Below are 15,331 nucleotides of genomic sequence, written 5' to 3'. Positions count from 1 at the left end.
AAGACGACACCAAATTGTACTTTAAAACCGTATATTGGTCTGAGCGATTAAATTACATAAAAAATAGGTACGTGTATCGCGAGCACTGATTAGCGGTGTGCGCGCGCGCTCTGGTCGAGAGCGCTGGAGGAATGAATGCCGGCGCGCGATGAGGCGACGGGCCGGCGGTGGCGGCCCGCGGGGAGCGAGCGCGGGAGGCGGGGACCCGATCAGCGAGTCCGCGAGTGGGGCGCGTTAACAAGCTGGCCCCCTTGGACCATCCTGGTCCAATGTCAGTGGGAGCGGGCAGAGCCTGTTGTAGGCCCTTCTCAGCGTCCCTGTGGTGGTGGTGACGTCAGCGACGCGGCTGACTCCGTCGTTGCCCGGGTAGACTGCGGTGACTCGCCCAAGCAGCCATCTGCTGGGGGGCAAGCGGTCGTCTTTGACGAGAACCATCTCGCCAAGCTTCAGCTGGCCTCCATCCCTGCGCCATTTGTTTCGGACCTGCAGTTCTGAAATGAATTCCTTATAATACCGATTCCAAAAATGCGCTTTTAGTGCTTCTATTCTCTGATATCTCGTTAGGGTATGTATCGGCGAGTCTTGCACCAAGGGAGCAGGTATCATAGTGAGCGTTCGGCCTATCAAAAAATGCGCAGGGGTGAGAGGAGTAAGATCTGAGGGATCAGATGAAATAGGGGTTAAAGGCCTAGAATTAAGCAAAGCTTCAACTTGAACCAAAAATGTAACCATCTCTTCATAATCTAAGTGAGCCATTGAGGTAACTCGTTTTAAATGATGTTTTACCTGCTTAACTGCGCCCTCCGCCAAACCATTAAAATGTGGGCTATAAGCAGGACAAAATTTGAATTCTATTTCCTTTGTAGCTGAATATGACGTTATTTCTTCAGAATTATTTTTAAGGAACTTTGCTAATTCGTTACAAGCCCCTATGAAACAAGTACCATTATCTGACAAAATGGTGGCTGGTTTGCCTCTGCGGGCTATGAATCTATTTAAAGCGGCAATAAAGCCCATGGCTGTCAAATCAGTGACGAGCTCCAAGTGTACCGCCCTCACTGCCAAACAAACAAAAACAACTATATATGCTTTCTTCGTTTGACAACCACGACCCTTTCTGCTCGCTATCAGGATTGGCCCAGCGTAGTCACAGGATGTGTTAGCAAATACATATTCGGACTGTACCCTTTGCAGTGGCAAGTTGCCCATAATTGGCTGATAAGTTTTACCCGAGTATCTTAAACATGTAATGCAGCTTTGTGAAGTCTGTCTGCAAAGGTTACGGCCGTTAATTATCCAGTACCTGTGACGTAATGTTGCTAGCATCAGCTGTGGTCCAGTGTGCATCAACATTCGATGGTAATGGTGTACTAATATTTTAGTGATGTGATGCGATGCATGTAATAAAATAGGGTGTTTTGTGTTATAATCGTAATATGAACTTGCAAGTCTACCGCCTACTCGCATAATTCCGAAAGTATCTACAAATGGATTAAATTTCAACAGAGTATCTTTGTGAGAAAGTGGGCGCTTATTTAGCAAACGCGAGAGTTGCTCGCTAAATTTGTCAGTCTGCACTTGTTTGCACAACATTTGTAAAGACAGATTAAGCTCTGACACCTTTAATGGACCTGTATTCTTGTTTGTTACATTTTTACAGTTATGAACGAATCTATTCATGTATGCTACAATACGTTGCAATTTACAAAAGTTTGAGTATTTAGAGGTAAAATTATCCTCGCATTGTTCAGTTGAAACGTGACATTGTATTTTGACTTCAGGCAAATTTTCTAAAGTTAAGTTTTGAGGTTGAGTAGGCCATTGTATTTCCGTTTCATGAAGGAAGGGCGGTCCTTCCCACCACAAAAGTGAATTTTTGAGGTTTGATGCGCTCTGACCCCTACTACCTATGTCGGCAGGGTTCAAGGTTGTGGGTACATAGTGCCAATCTATGGGGTCAGAGTTGTTACTGATTTCTGTGATCCTATTGTAGACAAATTGTTTTAATTGTTGTTTACATGTTTTTATCCAGCACAGAACTATAGTTGAATCAGACCAAAAATGCTGTGAATCGATATTCAAGCGCAGTGAATTTTTTACCTTTTTTGCTAGTTGTATCGATAAGAGGGCCCCTAGCAATTCTAAGCGTGGGGTACTTAATTTCTGTTTCAGTGGAGCAATTTTGCTTTTGGCTAATGCTAAATGTACACTAACCTGTCCTGTATTGGAAATTGAGCGTAGGTATATGCATGATGCATAAGCTTTATTACTGGCATCGCTGAAAGCATGTAGCTCGACCTTGACGTAAAAATCACATATTATTCTGCGCGGGATACGAATTTCGACTATTTCTGGTATTTGTTTAGCAAAATTGTTCCACTGAGCCTCGATGTCCTCGGGTAATTGACCTTCCCAAGAAATATTTTTAGCCCACAAGGATTGTAAAATTAGTTTAGCTGGTAGCAAACATGGGTTTATTAGTCCCAAAGGATCAAAAATCGTGGCAATGGTGGCGTGGCGTGGCGGAGGCAGGCAGGCAAGCAAGCGCGAACACCGACGGAAGCAGGTGTACACGTGCACGTGCACGCTGTAGCTCCGGCCCCGGCACGGCTTGGTTACGTGTAGGTACAAATACGAACACGTGTAGACTTCTGAAATATTCCAAGTAAATATTAAAATATAGCAATGATGGCACACGGTTGGCACAAATGGTTGCAATACAATTAATTAGGCCTTGAAATGTGGTTACTAATTTTAAGCTAATTTTACGGAAACTGTAATAAAAATATCCAAAATATGAACGGGAATGTTAACCTTGATAAGAAAGCTTGTAAATTAAAAAAAGGAATATTTAAAAAATATTACGATTTAACTAAGATGTAAACTGATTAAGAGTTGGGTGACGTGAAACAGGAATGTGATTTTAGTAGCTAGAAGAGAATTAAAATATTGAAAATTAAAGAAATAAATACCAAATAAAGGTGGTCAAATTATACCTGCGCAATAAGAAATAAAATAGGAACGACTCACAAATAAATACTGCAAACCCTTTTCCTGGTATGTGGAGCCGTTCTTGGTTTGTGGGACCCTTTTCTGGTTTTGAATGTCTTGTTTCTTTATTCTCGGGCAGGACGATGACTTCACAAATTTCGCTTTATTGTAGTAGTTGTAGCTTAGGTTGGCTCGCGGTGATTCACTCCGATGTTATAAAAATGGCGATTGTAGTCTCGGCCAGGCGCGCTATCTTCTTTGTGTTTGATGGACCTCGTCGAAACGGCGTCTTTAAAGTTGCTTTACGTCGAATCCGGTTCGAAACTTGTTGACGAAGGTTCGTAAATGATGAAGACGACACCAAATTGTACTTTAAAACCGTATATTGGTCTGAGCGATTAAATTACATAAAAAATAGGTACGTGTATCGCGAGCACTGATTAGCGGTGTGCGCGCGCGCTCTGGTCGAGAGCGCTGGAGGAATGAACGCCGGCGCGCGATGAGGCGACGGGCCGGCGGGGGCGGCCCGCGGGGAGCGAGCGCGGGAGGCGGGGACCCGATCAGCGAGTCCGCGAGTGGGGCGCGTTAACAATTATAATATAATAAGGGTGACAGTTGGTAACTACAGTTACCAAAAGCAATTAATTGATCTATATTGTTTTAAAAGTTGTTAATCAAAAGTTATATCGTTTTAGGAGTACAATATATGGTTTAATTATTTGCTCGTGTTACAGGAAACACCCGGTAGATGCCTCAAACGCATTAATGGGTAGTGTTTCTTTAGTTTGTTAATAATTTAATATATTTATGTTTTTTTGTTCAGTGGCCAACACGGCGTCCATAGACACGGGAGAGGAGGGTTATGGTTTCCCGAAGGACCCGCAGGCCGACTACGGCGCGCACCCCGGGAATCTCAAGGTAGGTTTCTAAAAAAAATATCGCTGACTGTACTTTTATATCAACAGACAACTAATATTAATCGAGACTATAAAGCAATTATTAAAATTCTTCGTGTTACTTTACGTATTAATTGGTTTTACACCACACCATTATATAGGTTTCAAAATATACAGAAGTTAGTTTCCAGTTCGTAATTTATGATATTAAAAACTTGTTGCATGTCTATAATAGTACATTATTGCAGAGGCCGGGAAAGAGCAATTCGTGGATGAGATTTGATTTTGTCGGACGACGCGAAGCGGAGTCCGACAAAGAAGACGAATCCACGAATTGCTGTTCCTGCCGAGGCATATATAGTGCTTTTCTCCAAACATGCGAGGAAATCAGGTAAAATAATCATAATTTAAACATGAACCAGCACTCAAATCGAGCCTTCACATCAAAAACGTTAAAATCAATTTCGCTCTTTAATTATTTTTTTAAAGTTAAAGGCACAACTATTCTGCCATTCAGTACCATTCAATATTCGCTCATTCAATATAATTGTGCAATATAAGCTGTATTTGCACGCATGAGATCCTTAAAAAAATATAAAAGTTATATAGTCTTTGATTTTATTAAGCAGTATTCGCACGATCATACACGTCGGTCTTACACGACTCTATCCTATATCTTGAAATGACGCTGACCGGGTCGTGTAGACGCGGCCCGCGGCTATATTAATTGGCTGTATGCCGTCCGCTAAAACACGACAATACTGTTTTTTTTTATTTGAGTACAATAAGGTGAACATTTCCGAGCATATCGGAGTAAATAATATTATAATAAATAAATCTTCTCTGCTGGTGTACGGGCGATATAGCCGTGACGATGTGCGCTCGCTAGGTGGGCTCTTTGGCGTAGACGGGGGTCTGTAGCTCTGTATAAAGACTAGCCCAGCGGGTTGTCCGGCATCAGTTCACGAGCGCCCACCTGGTGGGTTCCTGGCAGTGTCAGCATTCGAACCCTCGACCTCCTCACAGGTCCTGGCGCGGAACCCGAACAACGTGCTCCGCTACCTCGGCCCAGTGCTACGCCAGCTGGCGTGAAATATCGTAGTGTTAAGGCTGCACTCGACGCCAATGACCTCGCGCGTGTGGGCGGAGCTTTATACCCCTCACCGCACCACCCACTGCAAAAGATCGAGCGCGCAGAGCTATGCGTTCGAAATAGAATATCGCTTGCTCGCGCGTGCAATGCAGCACAGGTCCGTCTAGCAATACGACTTGCCTCGCACTGCCTCCGCAGAGGGGGGTAATGGTAGGAATCTAGGCGGAATTTAGGCTTATTGTTTTTAGAAATTGAGGCATAGTTTTATGAAATTGCAAAAAGCAAGAAAACCAAATCATTTTATAGTGTCTTGTGAGAATGATTGTAAAGTTCCATATTTTTGCAGAAGTAATACCGATCTAACTGAAAGAAATATAGTTGTGTAAATTAAAATAGATTTCCAGAAAAATATATCGTTGGTCATATCTTGTAGATTGTTATATGTTTTTTGCTGCTCAGAAAGTATCAATGTTTAATATAAAATATGGTTCTGAATAACTTAGTTTTACGGTATTTTGCGGGAAGAGGAGCCTTAATTGTTTTATGTACGACTCCTACAGTAGCAATAGTCACAAGACAGATTTATCAAAGTCTTATTCGTTGCCGTATCGTCATAAGTCACTGTGGACACCTGTCCTGTGTGGTTCTTCACCAGTGCACTCGAAGCCGCTCTTTCTTGGGCGGTGTATGCTAGCCTGTAATGTGGATTTATCTTTAATGTTATTCTGTTCGCCCAACGACGTGTGACCATACGTCCATCCCTACGCTTCCTTGGCTCTTCCTTTCTTGGTTCGGCCTCGATAGCCGAAGAAACTAAGAACGCTATGGGTACTAACAGTGGATAACCTCGGTGATGTCGAGTTTGTCAAGAGTTGAAGCAGTTGCACCGTAGTAACGTTCAAGCTTTCTTCGCCAGCATCATATCTCAAATGCATCTGTCCTATGATGGGTTTCAGTTTCAATGGTCTAGGTTTCGGACATGTAAAGAATATGATCGAGAAACCAAGGCGCCCGCATTAGTCTGATCCTTGTTTTATGTTATTCCATATGCATATCCTGGCGAGTCGTTTCACCGCAGCTTTGGCCACATGAGCTCTTCTGATCACCTTTTAGTCGCAGATGCCATCATCACTTATTTAAAATACCAAGTAAACCAACAACTTGCCTCAAGATCGTGCAATTCATTGATTCTCTTAATTTTACAAGGAAGATCGACATGCATCATCTTCGTCTCATTTCTATTGATCATAAGGTATGGATCTGCATCCTGAAAATGGACTCATTACTGGCATACCCAATCTTTTGTAGCAGAACCGAAATTCATTTTCCACGGACACTTAACCTAATATAGTCATGTCATCTGCAAAACTGAGTTTATTGATTAGTTGGCCACCAACTTGGACATCACCCTCACAACCTTCCTATACTCATTGTCTATTCACAGATCTCAGTGAACAGTTGCACTCCTCGTTCAACTATAAAAGGATTACGTGTTACGGTATCCCCATTTCTCATAACTCTGAACATTTAACTCCAGTTAAAGAAATCAAAAGCCTTTGCGAATGCGAAGTCAATAAAGCGCAAAGCCTTAAAGAGTATACAGACGCCGCACCCACTGTATTCTTTATTAATTGGCACACGTTGAGAATTTGCTACTGAGTACCCATCTATATGTCTCGCATGGTTGTTAAAGTTGTGAAGTGATTATTCGTGAATAAAAGAAACAGATTGGGTCAATTTGATGGACACAGCAGTTAAAACACTGTGGTGCGGAAGGCTGGCGATATTTTGCTTAATTTAAGATCTGATCGGAATGAGGAAGATGGATCGGTACCTCGGATGTACAGTATATGTATTGCTGTTTCTACCATCCTTAGCAGGACTGATGCATGTGCACGGGGATGTAATCAAAGAGTAAACATATCGAAAGCTGCCACGAAAAGCGGACTTACTGTGTTGCGTGCCGTTAAGCCTGAGGACACCACGTATATGACCCTTCGAAATCTTAAGTTTTTCAAATAGATAAGACGGCTGTTAATCGCGAATGACTCCAAAAAGCAATGATGCAAAGTGTAAGGTAGGTCTGGCAGACATATTTAATAGGTTATAACGGTTTAAAAATGGTGTGATGTGAGAACGGCAAGAAACAGAAAAGAAAAGCATTTTGAATGCGTTGAATTAATACCGAGGTACTCGCCAGCATCCACCCCCCAAAGGCGGTATCAGTGTAGCTCAATTTAGACAGAATAAAGTGTGGCAAAAATGTTTATGCGTAAATCGACGTGAATAAAATCACGGACGCGATATAATACTTTTAAAACTGTTGCTGACAACTTGACTGTCCCAACATATTTAAACTAGATTATTTCACACCAGGCGCGATATAAACGCACCAGAGAATGATAAGAAGAATAAAAACCACTTTGCAAACAAAAAAAACAGAGTTCATTTTGACTCAATATCTGCTTGATAAATCGAAATGAACGGTAAGAAAAGGTGCCTTGAATATCACATCACTTGTTTTGGATTTGACGGTTCGAAGTGGGAGCCTGATTTGACAAGTCTGTTGAATGTCCAAATAGCATAAAAAAAGGAGTGTGGTCGAGTTGTAAATAGATTCTATTTTACATTCTGATTTGTGATTATATAAAAATAGCGTGATTCTCCCTTGGCTGGGGAGGGCTGCCGGACATGAAGTGGGTGCACCCAGAGATGGACATGTCAACAGTGGCCTTAATGGATAAGCGAATAGATTTAAAGCGAATACTTAACATAGTAGATTACTGCGAGTAATATTCAGTAAAGAGAAGTAGTGGGAATTTAGGTTACATACACCCGTTCGGATAAGATGGCCGCATTTGTCTGTGTGGTAACTATCATTGCATATAAAAAACGTATGTTCTTTTCGTTCTCGCGGTCGTCGCAGTGTTCAAAACAGTTACAGTTGTTTACGTCTGCTGTAGTAATAGTTGTGACACTTGAAGTGGTGAAATAGGTTATTATGTTAATAACGATGTCAAAAGAGCAAAGTGACAAAGTGACAGAGCGAATCACAGATGGTAGTTACAGATGGGATAAACCTATCGCGAACGGAGCTCTCACTGTTTAATAATACCGATATTTGATATCAGATCGCATTGCCACTCTCTGACACATGGGCCGCATGACGCGGTCTCTTCTCGTGACCTAAATTGCAACTAGAGACTGCTCGGAGCAATCGAGAACCGTACGCGCTGGAGTGTAAGAAATAACATTGGTCATGGGTTGACGGAGAGACCAGTAATGGACCAAATATGACAGGTCGCAGCCGTGATCCCACTCAGCTTAGCTCAGACATCGATGGACGCTCACACCAGTTTCAGAATCCTGCTTTCAATCAGTTTAGCACGGAAATTGATCAGTATTCAGATCAGTCTTAGGATCCTGTTATTATTTGGCTCAGCACAAACATTGATGAATGCTCAGACCAGACTCAGAATCCTGTTCTTTATCAGCTCAAGACAGATCACTCACAATCACAACTCAACTCAGACCAGATGCACGATTGGATCGATCTCAGAAACGCAGTGTCTCAGCACATTTCTGTAACGTCATCAGAAATTGCACAAAGTCTCAGGCCGTGCCGATTCACGACGCAAAGGGTGAACCATGCGGTTCGAGAAAACACATTGTTATTCACAAGTGTTCTTATTATCTAGTTGTTGATTTATTTATATGTTTGCCTATAGACATCTAATTTCAATTAAGAGTAGCATTTTCTTTCTGGGCGGGAGTGTCGCCAACGTATTGCGAACCCGCTAATATTTGCCAACGTCATGGAGTAGATGGCGCTAGTAGTCACGTTTAACTTAAGTAACCGCTTCGAGGTTATTGGGATTTTTTGAGGGAAGGTGAGAGGGTAGATGAGAACGACAGTAGGAAAAAGGAGGTTGTGTGCGAACAGATCGACGCGGCAGTGATATTTGCTTTTAGATCAAGTCAAGAACGTTCTTATGGTGTTATTAGAATAATGATGTGTCTCTAGTATATTGTGACCAACGTTATCAGTACTCAGAGTGAACAGTGATCCAGTGAGGCTAATATGAACTTAAGGTAAACTTTGTGTGAGGAAAGGGGTCGCTATAAGGGGAGGTTTGGAGGCGACTATTAAGCTCAAGAAACCAGGTGGATAATCATGTGATACTCATGTTATATGTAGGTAATAAAGTCGGACACCAGCACAACTCATATCGTCATCTCACTAACATCCAGGCCTCGTATAGGTATGTAGTACATTTACATATCGCTTTCCAGTATCCGTAAAACCATTAGCTCATTCGATAGGTTAATAAGTATGGTGAGCTTGACGACAGGAATGAAGATATAGTAGAACGCCCGGAGGATGAAGAAATGTTGAACGATTGGAATAGAGAGGGAAGTTCAGATATGGTGCAATTACCGATATTACGCGTGGAAAAGAGGCCAAGAAACGGTAGTGACGACACAGATGAGAATGACGGGGAGGGTGGTTTTACGTTAGTGGAAGGAAGAAGGAGGGCAAAACGACTGATTCGACGTTTGTCTTCTGACCTTGGTCCGCCTACATCGGGGGAAAATGGTAGCATTCAACCGACCTTAGAGGAATGTGAGGTTTGTCTTACGTCTAAGGACAATTTACCTAAACAAATCGGTCTGGCTAAGTTGCTGAGATCCGAAGGCATTCAAAACGTTCAGAAAATATCGTTTAAAAATCAGTGCAAGGTTCTGATTAAATTTAATAACAGGAATGACGCGAATAAACTTCTTACGTCGGCAAAATTTAATGAATCTGGATATAGATGTCAGCTGACGAGCGAGGTAAGGCTGTCCTATGGAATATTGAGACAAATAGATTTTGACGTAACGGAGGAGGAAGTAGTGAACAATTTTGAGTGCATTTATAAAATAGTTTCGGCAAAGAGACTGAAGCGCCTTGACGAAACAGGAAAATGGGTTGACAGTGAGACCATGAGAGTTTGTTTTCAGTCTTCAACCTTACCCCCGTATGTTCGTGCATATGGCTGTGGGATAAAGGTGGAACTAAACTATTTTTCAGTCACTCAGTGCTCGGGTTGCTGGAAGTTCGGCCATCTTGTTAGACATTGTCCAAGTAAGAAGAAAATATGTCCTAAATGTGGAGGTGACCATGAAAATTGCGAAATCACTGTCTTCAAATGTGTCAATTGTAAAGGGGACCACATGGCGCTTAACAAATGCTGTCCGGCATATCTCAAAGAGCGAAGAATCAGAAGAATAATGACTGAGAATAATTGCACGTACCGAGTAGCGTTAGATACACTATTGAAGGAGAAACAAAATTTGCCACAGGAAAGTGCCAAGACAGTCGAAACAATATTAGTCAACGAATGCAGTAAGGTGCCAGAGCTAGCCAGCGCTGGTTCTAGTGGTTACCGGAACGCACTGAAAACTGGAACTAGACAGAATATGGACTCAGAAATGGTCCAGGATGTTAATGAAGAAGAAGATAATGCAGTGAAGAGCCATAAAAGTAAGTCAAACTTGAAACCCAAGAAATCTACAAGTAAGGAGCCGAAAAGACCTCAAACCCAAAAGAGCAAAGCAGAAGGAGAAATAGAAAGAGAAGAAAACCACGAATCCTATATGACAACAGAAGAGGATTCTGTGTCACAACAAAGCCGTAGTGAGAGAAGAGAGTCGATTTCATGGGCTGTGTTTTGGATTAGAGCCAAACAAATTTTTATGTCTGACTCAACTGTAGAAGAAAAGATAAACCTTGTGCTTCAGTTAATTATGGAAGGCGTGACTAATTTTGTTCTAAACACTTTTAGAAATGGGGACTTGCTTAGGGGTATAATTTCTAGTTTCTGCCATGGATAAAAAGTCGAAGCTTAATATAATACAGTGGAACGCACAAGTATACGACCTAAACGTTTACAGTTCGAAACTATTTTAAATCAGGAGAAAGTACATATAGCTATATTAAGTGAAACTTGGTTAGAGACTGGTACCGAGATCAAATTTAGTGGATATAATGTGTATCGTTGTGACCGAGATGATACCTATGGAGGTGTAGCTATAATTGTGCATAAATCCATTCCGTCACATGTAAGCTCATATATTAGTGATAACCCAGGAATTGAAGTATTGCATGTAAAAATCTTGAACTGTAAGTATTTAGAAAATATACTGTCCATATATTGTCCATCATCTGTACGAACTAGGCGTGAAGACTGGGATGGCATTTTCTCGAGATTTACTAAGCTAACATTGGTAGCGGGTGACCTAAACGGACATCACACGAATTGGTCTCATAAAAATGACACCAGAGGCATACAACTAGCGGACTCATCATTGGATCACGCATTTATCCCACTTAATGACGGCAGTCCCACTAGAATAAAATTAGTCAACAATGTACTACAAGAATCTGCACCTGATGTTACATTTGTATCTTCTGATATTGCCATTTATTTTAATTGGAAAGTAACTCATGAAAGTTTAGGTAGTGACCACCTGATGATAAATTTCTTTGTGCAATATAATTCAACCATGTCTTCCATGTCTTCTAGACGTAATTTTAAAAATGCAGACTGGATGGCGTACCGTGAGTACATCGCGCAACATCTACCAAGTCAGTTTAGTGCTACTGCGGACTTACAAGCATTATACGATTCATTTCTAGCACTTATCAATGAGTCCGCGAATAAACACATTCCAAGAATCAAATTGTACAGGGGCCCTATACAAAGATTTACGCCAAAGCACTATTGGTGTCCAGAGTTGTCAATGAAAGTTGCACAAAGACGTTTAGCATTGAAAACATTTAGAAAAAATCCCACCCCACAAAACTTAAATATATTTGAAAAAATAAACCTTGAGAGCAAAAAACTAATAAGTGAAGCTAAAGCTAAAGGGTGGCACCAATTTTGCGATGATCTAAGCGAGTCTACCACCTCGTCAGAGGTATGGAAGAAGATGCGATGGTTGAAAGGCGTCAGGGCCAATTCATTAGCTGTTTCTGATGACAAAAAGAACGAGTTACTATGTTGTTTAGCACCCGACTCCGTAACAACTCCTAAACCAATTTTCTATTCCGTAAATGCACAGTTAGAACAAGAATTTAAAATTCATGAATTATTATGCTGTCTAAAAAAGAAAGATACTGCTCCTGGTGAAGACGAAATAACCTATTCTATGATATTCAACCTGCCCTTGAGTGCCAAAAAATATTTGCTAAAATTATATAATCTTATGTTTAAGGAGTCAGCCGTACCCGAACAATGGCGTAGTGTGCAGGTAGTGCCTATTCCCAAGCCCGGAAACCACAATAATTCTGAGACTAAGTTACGTCCTATATCTTTAATCTCGTGCATATGTAAAATTTTTCATGTTATGCTTGCTAAACGGTTAGAATGGTACGTAGAGAAAAATAAAATATTTGCTGAGTCTGTAACGGGTTTTAGAAGAGGCCAATCTTGTATAGATTCCTTGGTTCGCTTAACCACATATATACAACTGGGATTCTCAGAGAGGATGCCAACCCTAGCATGCTTTTTAGATATAGACAGTGCTTATAACAATGTTCTTATAGAAAAAGTGGTTTCCACATTAGATAATTTATCTGTTGGCTCTAAACTTTGTACCTACTTATGGGAGTTCCTGAGTAATAGAAAACTGAAAATAAAAGGTGAGACCACAGATAGGTTTGTCAGATGGTGTAGTAGGGGCCTGGCTCAGGGTGATCCTATATCCCCATTGTTATTCAATATAGTCACACATAGAATAGCAAAACTAACTAAAAACGTAATGTTATCACAATATGCAGATGACTTTGTCATATACAAAAAAATCTCACAGTTTAAGCGAGAGTATTTTTCTGGTCCAGAATTCACTTAATGAGACTACAAAGATGTTTGAACAATTAGGTTTAGAGATATCAGCTAGCAAAACTAAAGTTTGTTTATTTACTCGTGGACGCAAAGTACAGTCGATCGATTTGAAACATAATAATAACCCGATTCGTACAGTGGACAAAGTTAAATACCTAGGATTCTGGTTAGATAAGGCTTTATTATTTAGTTTACATATAAATGAGATGAGGGTGAACATTTCTAAGTACTTGAACATATTTAAAGTTTTGACAGGACCGTCATGGGGAGTTCACCCGTCACATTTGAGAAGGTTATACATAGCTTTAATCAGAAGTAGACTGGACTATGCATGTTTCCTTTATGATTGTAGTGCTGAGTCACATGTAATAAAGTTAGACAGGCTTCAAAATCAAGCGTTAAGAATAATTGGCGGTTTTATTAAATCAACGCCAATTCACGTGATGGAAAGTGAGCTTTGTCTACTACCCCTATATTTACGCAGATCCTTTTTAGCTTATAAATATTGTTTAAAGTGTCTAACATGGACAAAGAACAATACTGTAGAACTTTTAATGTTGCTAGACGTTTCATCTCAGAATCGGTACTGGAGGAAAAAGAAAACTCCACTTCTAATGACTGTCTACCATGATATTAAAGATGAAAGGATATCTATGTCGAATCCTCTTAAGATGTTTTGTTTAGAAACCTGGGTCTCAAATATAGATGTCAAAGATGCAATTATCACAGATTTAGGTGTAGCTAAGCATCCGAAAAATACATACTACCCTTGTGATCTTAGGAATATCGTCTCATGTGAATTAAGTGAAAAATACAAGCATTGGCACACAATCTATACAGATGGGTCCAAAAGCGAAAGCAATTTAGGAGCTGCGTACCATGACCCGATATGTAATGTAAACAACTCTTATAAAATAACGTCAGAAATATGTATTATGTCGGCTGAACTATTTGCCATCTCAGAAGCCATATCATATGCAGTTAGTTCAAAACTTACAAAAGTTGTATTGACAGATAGCAAAAGTGCCTTGCAGCATGTAGCTCGCTGCACCTCTGGCACCAGAGGCACAGCGCTAGCGTACACAGTGCTACAGAAATTAAGAAGAATACCTGCCGATATGGTGCTGAGATTGCAGTGGATTCCCTCACATATAGGATTAAGAGGTAATGACGAGGTTGACAAGTTAGCCAAAGCTGCCTGCACGAGAGGGGCGGAGGTATATGTTACTCCAGAGTTTACAGAAAAACTACATATATATAGTAGAAAAACACGATGTACCTGGAAGGAACATTTTGACGAACGTTGCAAGGAGAAAGGTGTGTGGTACAAAACTATGCAATGTGAACCTCCTCATATACCTTGGTTCACAAAAGCAGATTTAAGTAGGAAATTAATTAAGATAGCTTTAAGGTTACGTTCTGGACACATTCCGCTTAACAAGTTTGCTTACTTGATGAAAAAAGAACCATCGCCAAACTGTGAGGCCTGCAATAAAATAGAAGACGTTCAGCATGTTTTGACGGAATGTGTACGGAATGAAGGCGAAAGATTAGCTCTGTTTCGCTTACTCAGTCTGAATAGGTTGGATATGGGTGGATTCCAGTGTATTTTGGCAGAGCCTTCGTCAGTTGCGGCCAAACAAATTTATTTATTTGTGTTAGACTATTTAAGTAGATATAAGACTATAACATAAATATTGACTGTAATATTGATTAAGGTACGATGGGGCTGACATAATCATTAAGGATTGTAAGTCCCTAAATAATAAAAGAATAAAAAAAAAAAAAAAAGAACGCCGCCACTCTTTCTAGAACGGCAAAGATTAGAGAAAACTTTCGCATGATGATCGCCGACATCCGATAGGATATGGCACCATAAGAAGAAGACATACCTAACTACATATATAAATAAATACATACAAATATTTTAAAATATGTAACCTACCTACGTTTCTTCCAATTGAAATTAATTTTGATTAGAATAGTTAGGTTACTTTTATTTAAATACCTAAAGATACAAAGTATATATGGCAGTCACTACCTACTATAGTTGATACAGAATAAGAATATTTTATTTGCTATAAACATTACCACGCGCACGCACGCACGCACGCACGCACGCACGCACACACACACACACGCACACAAACACACACACACACACACACACAAGTGCACGCACCATATCTTCTCGGCCCCGCTGTGCATGTACTCGGTCCAGGGCAGGCCGTGGGGGTCGCGGTGCCAGCACGAGGTGCTGAACAGCATGCTGAGGTGGAGCGTGGGCACAGTCACGCCCAGCACTGGGCCGAGGTAGCGGAGCACGTTGTTCGGGTTCCGCGCCAGGACCTGTGAGGAGGTCGAGGGTTCGAATGCTGACACTGCCAGGAACCCACCAGGTGGGCGCTCGTGAACTGATGCCGGACAACCCGCTGGGCTAGTCTTTATACAGAGCTACAGAC

The 15,331-nt window shown here is 41.0% G+C and overlaps 2 protein-coding genes across 2 annotated transcripts in view; both read right to left on the bottom strand.

Annotated features, from left to right (window-relative positions):
• Positions 1 to 14: 14 nt before the first annotated feature.
• Positions 15 to 2,790, bottom strand: LOC133534114 (uncharacterized). Its single transcript, XM_061873203.1, has one exon. The coding sequence runs from the start codon at positions 1,678 to 1,680 to the stop codon at positions 235 to 237; it is 1,446 nt and encodes a 481-aa protein (XP_061729187.1). The 5' UTR covers positions 1,681 to 2,790; the 3' UTR covers positions 15 to 234.
• A 5,907-nt stretch (positions 2,791 to 8,697) lies between these two features.
• Positions 8,698 to 15,331, bottom strand: part of LOC133534109 (protein Jumonji-like) — a 45,643-nt gene continuing 39,009 nt past the window's right edge. The window contains exon 8 of the mRNA XM_061873197.1: positions 8,698 to 15,218. Coding sequence (XP_061729181.1) covers positions 14,907 to 15,218 — 312 coding nt within the window. The 3' untranslated portion in view covers positions 8,698 to 14,906. The remainder of the gene's footprint in view (positions 15,219 to 15,331) is intronic.

Source organism: Cydia pomonella, unplaced genomic scaffold (genome assembly GCF_033807575.1).
Source record: "Cydia pomonella isolate Wapato2018A unplaced genomic scaffold, ilCydPomo1 PGA_scaffold_57, whole genome shotgun sequence".
Classification (NCBI taxonomy): domain Eukaryota; kingdom Metazoa; phylum Arthropoda; class Insecta; order Lepidoptera; family Tortricidae; genus Cydia; species Cydia pomonella.
Note: the sequence above shows the minus strand (reverse complement) of the source record. Positions and strands in the feature narration are given on the sequence as shown.